The sequence below is a fragment of the Octodon degus genome, unplaced genomic scaffold (assembly GCF_000260255.1).
Source record: "Octodon degus isolate 3935 unplaced genomic scaffold, OctDeg1.0 scaffold00092, whole genome shotgun sequence".
Lineage (NCBI taxonomy): Eukaryota > Metazoa > Chordata > Mammalia > Rodentia > Octodontidae > Octodon > Octodon degus.
In genome coordinates this window covers 6,066,114-6,079,450 of record NW_004524668.1, presented here as the reverse complement: position 1 = coordinate 6,079,450, position 13,337 = coordinate 6,066,114, and the positions used below count along the sequence as shown (strand labels likewise).

Here is a 13,337-nt window from a genome sequence, read left to right as displayed (position 1 = left end):
CGCGATATCTGGAGCGCCGGCGCCGGCCTTCCAGACCTGCAGCCCTTGGCCAACTCTCGCGAGATTTGCCGGGAGTCGGAGTGCGGGCCACGGCGGTGAGGAAAGCTGAAGCTGCGGGCCGGGAACATGTCGGAATCTGACCTCGGCAGGAAGTGGGACCGGTGCTTGGCAGATGCAGTCGTGAAGATAGGTAAGGGCTTCTCGTGCCTGGCAAGCCGGGCCCGTAGCGGGGCAGTCAGGAGGGCGCCGGGGTCCGGCTGCGCGGCCTGCTGCAGTCCCGGCGGCCAGGGCGAGCCCGGCAAGAGCGCGGAGCGGAGGTCACCCGGACGGCGGGGGACACAGGCCGAGGAGCCCGCGCCGCGGCCGCGGGGAGGCTGCAGCTGCAGTCCCGGGCGTCGGGGGGCGTCGGGGGGCAGGCGGCCGAAAGCCGCGGAGCTCGTCGGGGTGGAAAGCTGCAGGCGCGACCTCGTGTGCCTCGCTCGGGCTTACAGTTCTTGCTGCCGTTTCCCCGGTTCGGGGCCCGGAGCTGCTGGGGGGCCGCGCTGCCTCCCAGCGAAATCGGGGTGCCTTCTGGAGGAGGGCGTCGGGGGGCTGTGGTGGGCATCGGGCCCCGAGGCGAATCGCTGGCTTTCCCGACCTGTCACCTCGTTTATCTGAAGCCGAGTAGTCTGGAGCCTGAAATTGGAGACAGTGGCGATCTGGAATGAGAACAGCCGTGGAAGATAGGAGCGTTTCGGTCCTTGGTGTGTACTCCAGGGCCCTGTGCTCAGTGACAGTCGTACGTGTGTGCGTCCCATTTATTCAGCGTGTGCTAGATGGGCGCAGTATGTTAGGTGCACCAACCGTCATACATTGTCGTAAATAATCTGTGAAGGATATGAAGTGGACAGTCATAAATTTGCCCAGAGTCACTGCATTTAACCTGGCTTTTTTGACTTTGACTCCCACGGTCATTCTTCCATACTAATTTTTATTATCTACAGTTGACATTTTTGTATGGAAAGCTCAAGGAATATTTAAGGGATTTAGGATTGTGCCTTTGAATGAAGCTGCTTGGGAAGAAAATAAGATAGTAAGCTCTGTGAAAGCAGGGATGTGTTCTGGATTGTTTTCTGCTGTCTGTCTAACCCCTAGAGGAATGTGCAAATTGTTCATAAATCAGTAAGTGAAATAAGTTATCACAGATACTATTTCCCAAATTCAGCGCTTAGCAGCTCTGTAACTTGGAACATATTAATCCCAATGTGCTTGTTTCTACGTTCGCCTTTCAGTAGACCAGTAGAAATAGGCAGTACAGTTTTCCAAGCTATCCTGTATGTATACATAAGTGTATTTTCCTCTTTTACTCATCCCAGTTGTTCCTCCCTTTGAACAGATTCTTTCCCTTTCACAGTATCTATTGTACCTTTCAGAGTTTTGTTTACTCTTTCAGATTCTTACACTGGCGAGACAATGCAGTGTTTACACATGCAGGTCTGATTTACTTCACTTATGAATATAGTCTGTAGTTGCATCCATTTATCTATAAAAGCCTCAACTTTACTTTTTTATAGCTGAGTAGTACTCCATTGTGTAAAAGTACCACTTTTTTTCTTATCTGTTCCTCAGTTGATGGGCATTTGGGTTGTTTCCAAGATTTAGCTATGACAAATGATGTTGCTCTAAACATGGGTGCACATGTATCACTGTGGTATTATGTTTTCAGTTCCTCTGGAAAAATACCCAGGAGGGGGATAGCTGGGTTGAAGGCGATCTCTAATCCTAGTTTTTTGAGGAAAGAGAGATTCCATCTTGATTTGCCTTTGTCTTTTTCCACATATGTTCTCCATATCTCTGCATTAACATCTGTTGCTTCCTTTACATATAGGCTGGTGAGGAATCATGGGAGGTTTTGAACAACAGATATTCCACTATAGACCAGTGAGTGGAAATAGAGAATAACAGGGCATTTTACTGCTCTCAGCAGCCAACTGATGCGTTGTAAATGGAATTTTGGTGTGAATGTCCTGGCAGCGTTCAATACAGAATAGATTTGGAGTAGAGGAAGCAGGCAGTGCTATGTATATGAGGTGATAAAAACTGAACTGTTAGACTGGAAAGGAATGGGTGTATTTGAGAAACTTCAAAGCTTTTCCCACTTAGAAAATGGAGACAGTAGTATCTTACCTTCTAGACCAGCCAGTGCTAAGCAGATACTTCATAAAAGCTTTCTCTAAAAGCTCCTATCCCCTCCCATCCCCTTCTCTCCCCTCCCTTCCTCTTAACTCATCCTTCTTTCTTGCAGAGAGGACTGTAAGGTCAGGCAAGTGCCAGTGTCATTGATTGGAATTTGGAAGTAAACCAGGAAAGGTACGAATAATCCTCATCACACTGTGTGTGACAGAAACTGGCTAGAGGTAGTGGTGCTCGCCTGAAACCCCAGTGCTCTGGTATGCTGAGGCAGGAAGATCACAAGTTGGAGCCCAGCCTAGACAAGTGATTTAGTGAGACCCTGTCTCAGAATAAGAAATAATAACAGAGGATACAGTTGGGATGTAGTTCAGGGCAAACGCTTTGGGTTCAATTCCCAGGATTACAAAACAAAAAAACCAACCAGGAATTGATTACATCAGATGGCAGGAGATCTGAAGTTTATTGTGAGAAGAAAAGCCATGATTGGGCTGGTTGGTTTTCTTCTTACATAGTGACAGTAATCAAGCAGAACTTAAGAAGGTTTCAATTTTGAGGACAGTAAGTTCAGATTTAAGTGGATTGTCCTCTTAGTAGTGGGTTTAGGAGAAGGGATAAGAGAGAAGGCATGGGAAACTCCAGTGACCTCCAGTGACCATGAGCGTGAAAGCTTTTCCATTGTGTGTTGGTTCCTGTTCTGCCGTAGGTAGCGAAGTTCCTAAAACATCCCAAGCCTTTTTGGCCCTGTGCTTTTCTGGTACTTCAGCATGGAGATGGACAGCCTTGGTGAATGGCAGGCAGCCTGCCATTAGATATTACAAGATCTGGTGGAGGATATAGGCAGAGATGAAGGCCATCTGCCATCAATTTGACGATTTCTTATGCTGACTTGGTAGAAACTGTAGGGAAGCAGTATTAGGTAGACAGGAACTTTTGTGAGCTATCCCATTTGCTTGTCTTATACCAAATGTTTTCATTCTTTTCCACAGGGTAATAGGCAGCGTTTTTATGTATAAGGTTGGGCATCAAGCCCAGAACCTAATGCTAGGCAAATACTTTACCATTGAGCCCCACAAGTGGTGATTTTGATTTTTTAATTGCATAGCGCTTATTTATTTATTTGTGCGTGTGTGTGTGTGTGTGTGTGGCCAGCTCAGCCCATCAGGGGGCGGGGCTGGCTGGCATGTGGTGCTGGGGGATTGAACCACGGTCCCTGTGCTTTGCTAAGCTTGTTCTAAGTAGGTGCTTTAGACCGCTGAGCCATCTCACCAGCCACGCGCTTTTTTTTTTTGAGAGGATCTTACTCTAGTTCAGGCTGGCCTTGAACTCACTATGCAGCCTAGCTGGCAATCCTGCCTCAGCCTCCACCTCCAGCTAATTGCCTCTTTTTAGTTTAGATGCTGTACTGTTGAATTAATTAGCTTTTTGGGAGAGATCTATCTATAACTTTATTCTTCCCTCTATTACTGTCTTAAGAAAAGTAGTGCTATTTCCCCTGCTAATTCTAGTGTTGAAATACCTATTTTTTTTGCATTATTAGATGATTTCTAATTTTATTTGACCTGATAAATTAAGACCATGGATTGAAAAACCACACATGCCTCCCTAATTTTGAACGTAAAGTTCTGAGTGATAGGCAGAATGTGCCCATATCCATTACATCCATTTTTTCATTTTTTCCCTTTCAGCTCTTTCTTTTTCCTTTCTTCCCCCAACTCTTTGTTTGTTGGCCCCCAAGGACCTCTGGCTCTGCCATGTTTTGTTCCTGTTACTGCCACTGCCATGCATTTTCTGGTTCATTAATGAAGTTTGAGATTATCTTTACAAAATATATATATAACTCTACTCATGTTGAAGAAGTTCCTAAGTAGCTTACTTATTCTCTATCAGATTTTTCTTATTAACACATATTGCCATCTGAAATTTGCAGTGTTTCTGTACTTCAGTGTTTCTCCTTACAATGTAAACTTAATTAAGATCTAGACTGTTTTGTTTATTGAACCCCTCAACCCTCATCTTAGGGGAGGCATATATGATTGTCAAGTGAATAACATATATTGCTGAGAATTTATCTTTTCTGCTGTATTTGATACTCAGTATGCTTGTTAACTGAATGAATTAGCATTTAAATGAAAAAGGCTGAGTAGACTTTATATTAATTTCTGCTGGTTTGAGTTCGATCGCATGTCCTGGAACTCTTGGGACTTTTACCAACTTTTTATTTTATTGGAGGATATAAATTAATGTCAGTAGAACTTAATAATAAAGTATTGGAAATGTTTGGGAGTAGTTGAGAAAGAAACATAAACCAGGATCACTTTTGTATTTGAACAAGTACATAAAGAAAGGGTGATGTTGGTTTAAGTAGTAGTGCCAAAGCCTTACTGCAGGAAATTAAAAAGGAGTGAAGAATGTTACATTTTATGAATGGCATGTTCCATTAGTTTTATGTGAATGCGTCATTAATGGTTTTTGCTAATTTTGCAGATCTATTTTTAAGTTTTATCAGATTTATGGAATGCTCTGGAATTCTTTCTCCACTCAGTTCAAGGGCTGTGCCATTCATTTTGTATGTTCTGAGAAGTTCATCTTATAAGTGCTCACAAGTGTGGGTAAAAAACACATTTCTTGTTAATAACCACGAAAGGCATAGTACCTTGTGGCTGTAGGAGGCCTAGTAGTTCTAGTTTCTATAGACTTGATGCCATTAGCTTGGCCTTATTGCTACGTGTCGGGTGGCAGATTGTATTTGGTTTCTTCTTCTGGGGGAAAGTGAGATTTTAGATGAGAAAATTGCAGTTTTTGAGATTTCTAGTGTCTGCTTCCCTGTGGCCTGAGAGTTCTTGTGCCTGTAAGTGTGGCCCAAGTGGGAACTGTCCTTGCCCTCAGAAGCCTGCTGCAGCTCAGGGTTGGAAGCAGGAGGGTGTGCCAGTGCGCTGTGGACCTCATGGCCAAGTTGTTGTCTGTGGGATGGCAGGCAGAGCCTCGGCATACGGGCTTGGGGAGGTTGCTGGAAGAGGCTAGTATTTCCTGGATTCAGTTTGTGGCCCTGGGAATCTGTAGTGTTACTTGAAGGCATTAATATTGGCTATACCAGTGTTCCCTCCATTTTGTTACACTGTGTGACCATTGTGAGCAGTAGCCAGCCTTACTAATCTATTGGCCAGGGATGCTGGTTTATTCTAAAAGAAGAGAAGATGTTATGGTAGGGAAAAGATTGTCCCACACTGATACTTTTTGAAGAAGGCTTTCCTTCTAGCACATCAAACCAGGGATATCAGGTGTAACAGTGTTTATTATTATCTTAGTAGCAAGGGAAAGTGCAAGCTGTGGATGCTGACAAGCTGTTCAGTTCTGTGGGCAATGGCAGCATGCATAGGCGGTTTGGATTTCTTTCTCTTGATTTTTTTTCCACTGGAAATAATTGTACCAACAAGTACCCTTCCTGTGCCTTAGTTTCCGTATCTATGAAGAGATAGTATGTGCCTCAGAGAGTTGTTACAAGTGAGGATGAAATGACATAATCTCTATAGTACAGGTAGAACATTGCCTGTACTTGTCAGAAATTAGACAGACATGTAAAAGAAGGGTAGTAGTCATAAGGTAAAGTAACTTTTACGATCTTGATTATCACAGATGGAATGGAAACCTGACAGTAGTATTTCAGTTTGTATATGTAGTTGTAATTGTTTGTACATATGTCTCAAAACAGTTTAGCCCCAGTCCCTGCGGTCAGCCATTGTGGGAAGCATGCCCAGATGAATGCTCCCAGGCCATACTCTCAGGGGACTACTTCCCTGAGAAATGAGAAAAGGAGGAGGTGACGTTTGAGTTCCATTTTGGAGACTGTATAGAGATTTAATTGGAGGAAGCCTGCCCAGGCCTCAGAAGCTGCCCAGTGTCCTGAGGAGCGAGATTGACTTTGGGGGAATCATGAAACCAACTCCCACTTGTTGAGCGTTTACAGTGTTTTTACCAGGCACTGTGCTGAGCGGGTCGTGTTTTGCTTTCATTGTCTTCTTTAATCCTCATGGCCTTCTGTGGTTTTTCACCATAAGGACATGGAAGTTCAGTGGCTGTGAGCTGGAAGGGTAGAATGGGTGGAGCAAGTTAGGGGAAGTTTCTTACCACTAGCTAAGAAGTTTGGATTTCATCCTAAAGACATTGCTTATCAGTAGAGACTTTGTCCTGATGGTTTTCATATGAATTTGAGCATAGCAGTAATTCTTTTATTACACTGTCTAAAACTAACTTCCAGAAAGCAGTGAGACATACTAATTTCTTTTAAGATGTTTTATTGAGAAAGCATTTTATATACAATAAACCTGCCTATTTATGTATTTGTTAAGTATTTTATTTATTTATTTTGTGTCTGCTCAGCCCACCTGGGGGAGGGGCTGGCATGTGGTGCCAGGTTGGAGCCGACAGTCCCTGCACTTGCCTAAGCAGGCGCTTTAGACCACTGAGCTATTTCGCTGGCCCAAACCTGCCTGTTTAAAGTACATAATTTTAGTATGTTCATAGAATTACCCACCTGTCTTCTCAGTCAAATTTTGGAATATTTTCAGTTTCCTCCCAAAGAAATCCCAGACACAGTTATTCCCATCCCAAACACCCAGCCCCAAACAGTCACTAATCTATTTTCTTATGTTGGACATTGCACATAATGAAAGTAATATGACATGTAGTCTTTTGGTGTCAGTCTTGTTTTATTTAACATGCTTTGAAGGCATATCTAAAGTGCAGTATGTATATTTAATTTTTTCTTACCAAATAGTCTATGGTATGGCTAGACCCCTTTTTGTTTATCTGTGTACCAGGTAATGGACATTTAGTTCATTTATACTTTTGAACTATTCTGCATAATGCTGTTGTGATCAAGTGTACAGGTTTTTATATGGACATGTATTTTCATTTCTTTTGGGTCTATATGGAGAATGGAATTGCTGGACTGTATGGCAGTTCTTTGTAAGTTTACTGACTTTTAAGTCGGCCGGCATGGTTGAGTTTCTAACTTCAGAAAGCCCACTGGAGTAGAGGAGAACGAACTGGAGAAAGGCCAGCATGAAGGCAAGGAATAAATGGGTTATGTTTATGACATTTGTGTTGAAGATGGGACAGTGAGATGAAATGAAGCCAGGGCTAAGATGGGGCCACCAGTGGAAGAGAGACAGATGAAGTCTTACCAGGATAGAATAGTATTTACAGAACTTAAAATGCAGAGCGCAAGAGTGTGAGAAGCTGATGATGCCAAGCTACCTACGAGAGAGGATAGTATGCCACTGACAAGTGGGGAGGCAGGAGGGCAGCCCAAGTAACGTTCTGAAGTTTATTAGTTTTTCTCAATGTCTTTTTTTTTTTTTTTGCAAAACCGGGGATTGAACTCAGGCCCCTGAGCGTGCCAGGGAAGCTCTTATTCCACTGAGCCATCTTCCCCGGCTCCTTTTTTTCAATGTCTTGAAGTAGGTTACTGGCTATGTGTATCTCTGTCAGTGGAGATGAAAGTTAATGAATTACTGTGTGGTCATCTCCATAAAAGGACAGGATTCAACCTTGCTTTTCCTTGCCAGGAAAGTAGGATAGTAAATGACCTAGAGGCTGACCTGCCATAGGATTAATCAGCAGATTTTGTGTATTCATTCAATAAGTAAGTACAGTACCAGTTAGATTGCTTAAAGCCATTTAATATCTAAAAATTCTTTATTGAAGGAGGCCATTGAATAAGGTCGTGGAAAAAGAAGGCAAATTATTGTTTTTCCTTAAGTATCAGTTCATCTGATAAATGTGGGTTACCACAAAGCATTGGTGGCTCACCAAAAATTGCCTTTTGGTACTGTGTTTGCAAACTGATACCTTACCATTTCATGGGATGATATCAATTAGGCTAAACTAAAATACTTCAAAGGTTTTTAGTTGTTTGTTGGTTTGGGTTTCAAATTAGTACATGTTAATTGCTAGCCACGTTTTGTTTGCTTTATGTTTTTCTAAACAATGTGAACAAAAATACATTTTCCCTTTGCAGCAGCACTATGAATGATGGAACATTGTGATCCTGCTCGGAGAGCGTTTTCTCTTGCCATTACAGAGTAGTGTCATTAGGCAATATATGGGACTTGAAGTCATTTAAATTTTTGTCCTGGCTGTGGTTTTATGCTTTCCTAAAGTGTGGCTTGAAACAGTTTATTAGTAAATACACTGAATTGCTTTCTTTGGCAAGTGCATTTCAATTTTGAATCCAAGTAAAAATACAAATATTTACTTATAAAAGTTGTTTGGTGTGGTAATATTTTTACTATGGCCATTGACCCACTAGTGTAATGTTAGGGCATTGCTAGATTGAATCCTGTTTATTTAAAAGCAGAAAGAGGGAAAGAAAAAGCTAACATTGAATGAATGTGTTAATGTGCCACCATGTGTGGTACATTAATATATTACTCCTATTTTGCCAGCAGCTAGTTGAGGAAGTTTATAGTATCTTTTCCTAGCAAGAATAAATTTTAAAATATTGTTCAAAGAAGATTATAGAAGTTGAGAAGTTAGGTTTGTTGTAGGGTATGTACTGTATATGTGTTGTGTATGTGTATGTTGTTGTGCTGTGTTTGGTTTCGGTTTTTTGGTGCTGGGATGAAATCCAGGGCTTCACACATGCTAAGTATGTGCTCTACCACTGAGCTGTACTCTCAGTGAAATCTGATTTCTAAACTCTGCGCAAATGTGAATAATCCCAAATAGCCAAAGTTACTCTTTAGAAGAACAAAGTGGGCTTGTATTACCTGATTTCAAGATTTAAGCCATAAGACAGTGTGGTATTGGAGAAGGGAAACATACACAGAGCAATAGAATGAATCCAGAAATGGGTGCATAAATACCAGGTGTGATGAAAAAGGTGTTTCTCTTTTTTTTCTTTTTTCCTTTATTTTTGCAGAACCAGGGATTGAACTCAGGTCCTTGCACTTGCCAGGCAAGTGTTTATTGTACTGAACTATCTCCCCAGCCCCAAAGGTGTTTCCTTTTAAAAAAAAATAATAATTACAAGATACATTGCCATTAATCCCACTCAAAACACTCTGCCTTGGTTCAAGTACAGTTATCCCGTTGTTCTTGCCTCTTTGTTTCTTCTTTATTTATTTATTTGGCCACTCTTTTTTTTTTTTTTTTGCGGAACCGGGGATTGAACTCAGGCCCTTGCACTTGCCAGGGAAGCACTTATTCTACTGAGCCATTTTCCCGGCCCCTGTTTATTTATTTGGTACAGGGTCTCGCTGTGCAGCTCGGACTCATAGTGATCCTCCTATCTCAGCCCCCCCAGTGCTGGGATTATAGGCACGCGCCACCACACCCAGTTTCATTGGGTTCTTTTGCTTAATGGGCAGTCACATAGACTGTTCTTACCATATTCTGAAGCAGTTCTGGAAGTCTTCTTTTGTGTCTTTAGTTAGATTGTCGTGGCTGCCTCGTTATCCTAAATTAATTGAGAACACTTATCGTTCATAGTCATTTTGACTTTGGGGAACAGCCAGAAGTTACATGGTGCCAGATTGGTGAATCAGGTGGACAAGGACGTGTTGTAATGTTTTTACAAGCCTGTCTTCTGTTGGTGGTAGCAGCATTCACCGTCTCCTACCTTGTAAAGACACAAAAGAAGACTTCTAGGATTGCTTGGAAAGTGGCAACAGGGAATGTATTGAGGGGGATTAATGGCAATGTGTCTTCTACTCTAATAAAAAAAAAAAAATTAGGTCCGGCCAAATAGCTCAGTGGATTAAAGCACCTGCAAGCAGGCGCAGGGGCCAGGGGTGCTGTGTGTCCCATCCTCCCCACCCCACACACAGCAGTTGATGCTGGGCGTGGTGCGTGCCTGTAATCCCAGCTCTTGGGAGACTGTAAACAGGCGATCACTACAAAGTCCAATCTAGTAGTGAGACCCTGAACACCCTGTAGACCCTTCCCTAAAATTAAAAAAAATTAAATATTCATTATTTTTTTTTTGATTACCCTTTGTATATGGCTAATTCATTTTGGACAAAGGCAATTTAATGAGGGAAGGAAATCTTTTCAACAAATTGTGCTAGAACAATGGAGTATACAAATAAAGACAAAAGTGGATCTCATTTGAAGGATCATAAACCAAAATTTGAAAGCTAAAACTATAAAATTTCTGAAGAAAACATAGAAAAATTTTTATGATCTTGGGTTAGAAAGGATTTTTTAGGTTGCAAAAATAGAGTTGCGAAGAAAAATATTGGCATGCTAGAGAGAGCAATAGACTGTAGAAGGGTAGGACTGGGGAGATGGCTCAGTGGGATAAGCGCTTCCCTGGCAAGCGCAAGGGCCTGAGTTCAATCCTTGGTTCTGCCAAAAAAAGAAAAGAAAAGAAAAATAACCAAGGAAATGAAAACAAAACAAAAAGGTGAAAAATATTAAGTGTTGAGGAAGACATAGAACAACTGGATTTCAGGCACTGCTTATGGGGAATATGAATCGGTACAGCCTCTTGGGAAAACTGACAGATGCACTAAAGCAAACCATACATGCACCACATATGCACCCAGTAATTCCATGCCTAGTGTGCACAACCAATAGTAATGCATGCTGTGCTATACTGCAGTGTTCATAGAACGCTTCATAATAGCACTGAACTGAAAGGGCTCAAATGCTCATCAATTGGATGGAGACACAAGTGGAAGCAGATTAATATAATTGAGTCTATTACAGCAATGATAACAAATACAACCGTTCACATCAGTGTTGTACCTAAGTGTTTACTGTATGAGTCTAATGCAGGCAAAATGGTGTTATTGAAGTCAGAACATTTATTTTTGAGTAGAGGTTTTTAACTAAAAGAGTTCAAGTCAGGTCTCTGAGGATGTTGATAATCTGTTTCTTGCTCTGGTTGTTGGTTACAAGGGTGTATGTAGTTAGTGAAAATTCATGGAATAATTCTGTGTGTGTGTGTGTGTGTGTGTGTGTGTGTGTGTGTGTGTGTCGTGGTGCTGAAAATCAAAGCCAAGGTTTCACTCATGCTAGACAAGCACTTTTACTATATTGCCCTAGCCCAAGTGATACATTTTCTGGGTACGTACCTTCAATAAAAGCTTTTAAAAGATATGCACTACTACAGAAACGTGTCTTCTGTAAAGTGAAAAGGCAAGTTCCAGAGCACCATTTGTGACATGTGATCCCATTTATATAAATGTAATGGTAAACAGTATACTTAACTTGTATCATCCGTAGGCAGCAGTGACAGTGCTTGGTAGGATGGGTTCTTCACTTTGTGGTATTTTATAACTTAATACATACATGAGAACAGTTTCTGTTAAAAGAATTACTAACTTTATTCAGTTCTTCTATAATTGTAAATTATGCTCCTTGAATTAACTTAGTTCTATCATTCAGCATGCTAGTAAAGTGAATGTTGCTTTAAACTTTTCGCAACTATGGCATCCATTCAAGAATTGGTTAGCAGATTAATGAAATTTGCTCCTGGTGGATGTGATAGTTCATTTTTGCTTTTCTTGGATAATCCCAGCTGAATAACCTCTTTTAACGTACATGCAGAGTGGCTCTGTGTGAGAACTAGAAGGAATCTGAAAGATTCATTTGGTCTGGTGGCTTTTGAATGTTTTCCATAGCACCAGTGAGGCAGGGGCAGTGGGTGAGTTGGAGTGCAGGAGTAACTGGAGGCAAGGCTGAGAAAGTGGATTTTTAATCAGGTCTCCAGCTTTTTCTACCCAACTTAAAAGAAAAGCTCCACACTAACTTTGGGGCCTTTGCACTGAGCCATATCACATCTCTTACTTATTTTTTAATTTTTTTGTGGAGCCAGGGATTGAACTCAGGCCCTTGCACTTGCCAGGCAAACACTTATTCTACTGAGCCATCTCTCTGGCCCTTTATTTTTTATTTTGAAGCATTTGTTGTGATCCTCCTCTTTCACTCCTACAGTGCTGAAATGATAGGCACGTGCCACCACACCCAGCTCATCTGTTTTATATGTCTATTTTATGTGAAAATTTTTGTTTGAAAATTACAATTTTATTGTTCTGGGGAAAAAAGCAGATAGCACTGGTCTATTTCACCCTTTTAGTTTTGTAGATTAGAAAATTGATCCCAATTGGTTTAGATATGTTTCCTGGGGTTATTTATGTAGGGTGATTGATTTGGAACCATTTCTTCCTTGTTCTGGGTATTGGACAGGTCAATCTATGAGACTTCTGGTTTACTGGTCTTCTGACATCAGCTTCTGTCTCTTCTTGGATTTACCCAGCTATTGGGGTCCCATATACTTGGCATGCACGTGTGTGTGCGCACATGCACACACACACCCACACATCCTGCTGTTCCTACTCCCTAATTTTGGAGCTGGGTTAAGATACTGTTTGTGTTGAATGTGACTGTCATGGGGAAGCCAGGTCCTGACACATCAAGGAACCAGCCCCTCACTTTTTCTTGATGAAAGAATTCAGTTAAGACACATAGGCTGTGTAGAAGTATAGGTATAGAGGTGTGTATAAAATGTATGGTAACGTAGTTACAGAGAGTTATGCCTTTAAATGAGAAGGCAGGTTGGGGGCCTGGGAGATGGCTCAGTGGAATAAGCACTTCCCAGCAAGTGCAAGGGTCTGAGTTCAATCCCTGGTTCCACCAGAAAAAAGAAAAAAGAAGGCACCTACTTGAGAAGGCAGGCATAGTCATGAAGGTACCTTTCCCAAGTAGATTTTCCATATCTTTTTATGCACACAAAAGTTACACCTGGTATTCAGGGAGCTAATATAATTATGATGCTTATGGACATTTTTACTTAGAAGTTCCTTTGGAGTTAAAAAAATGCCTCTCTGTCCTTTTAGATGGTCATTATTTCCATGGTCAGTGTTTAATCATATAAGGATCTTAAGGAAAAACATTTGAGAAAGATCTTAATTTAAGCCAGGTGCCAGTCTAAGACAAGAGTGTTCCCTCCTGTATCATTGGGCTGCATTGTGCCGTGTTTTGGAGTTAGATGATCATGTAGCCAGATATCAGAAATAATGTACACAATGTATTATCTTAAGGGATAGCTTTGGGTATGAGACCCAATAAATTATTGTAAATGTATTATATATAAAAGTCTTTTGTTTAATTAGCAGTACATGCTGTTTTGAAAAACCTTTTTTGGGCCAGTGAGATAG

The 13,337-nt window shown here is 41.5% G+C and overlaps 1 protein-coding gene across 1 annotated transcript in view; it reads left to right on the top strand.

Moving 5' to 3' along the window:
• Positions 1-68: 68 nt before the first annotated feature.
• Minos1 (mitochondrial inner membrane organizing system 1) overlaps positions 69-13,337 on the top strand; it is a 34,381-nt gene continuing 21,112 nt past the window's right edge. Inside the window, exon 1 of the mRNA XM_004637659.3 lies at positions 69-190. Within this exon, the coding sequence (XP_004637716.1) occupies positions 127-190 (64 nt within the window). The 5' untranslated portion in view covers positions 69-126. The remainder of the gene's footprint in view (positions 191-13,337) is intronic.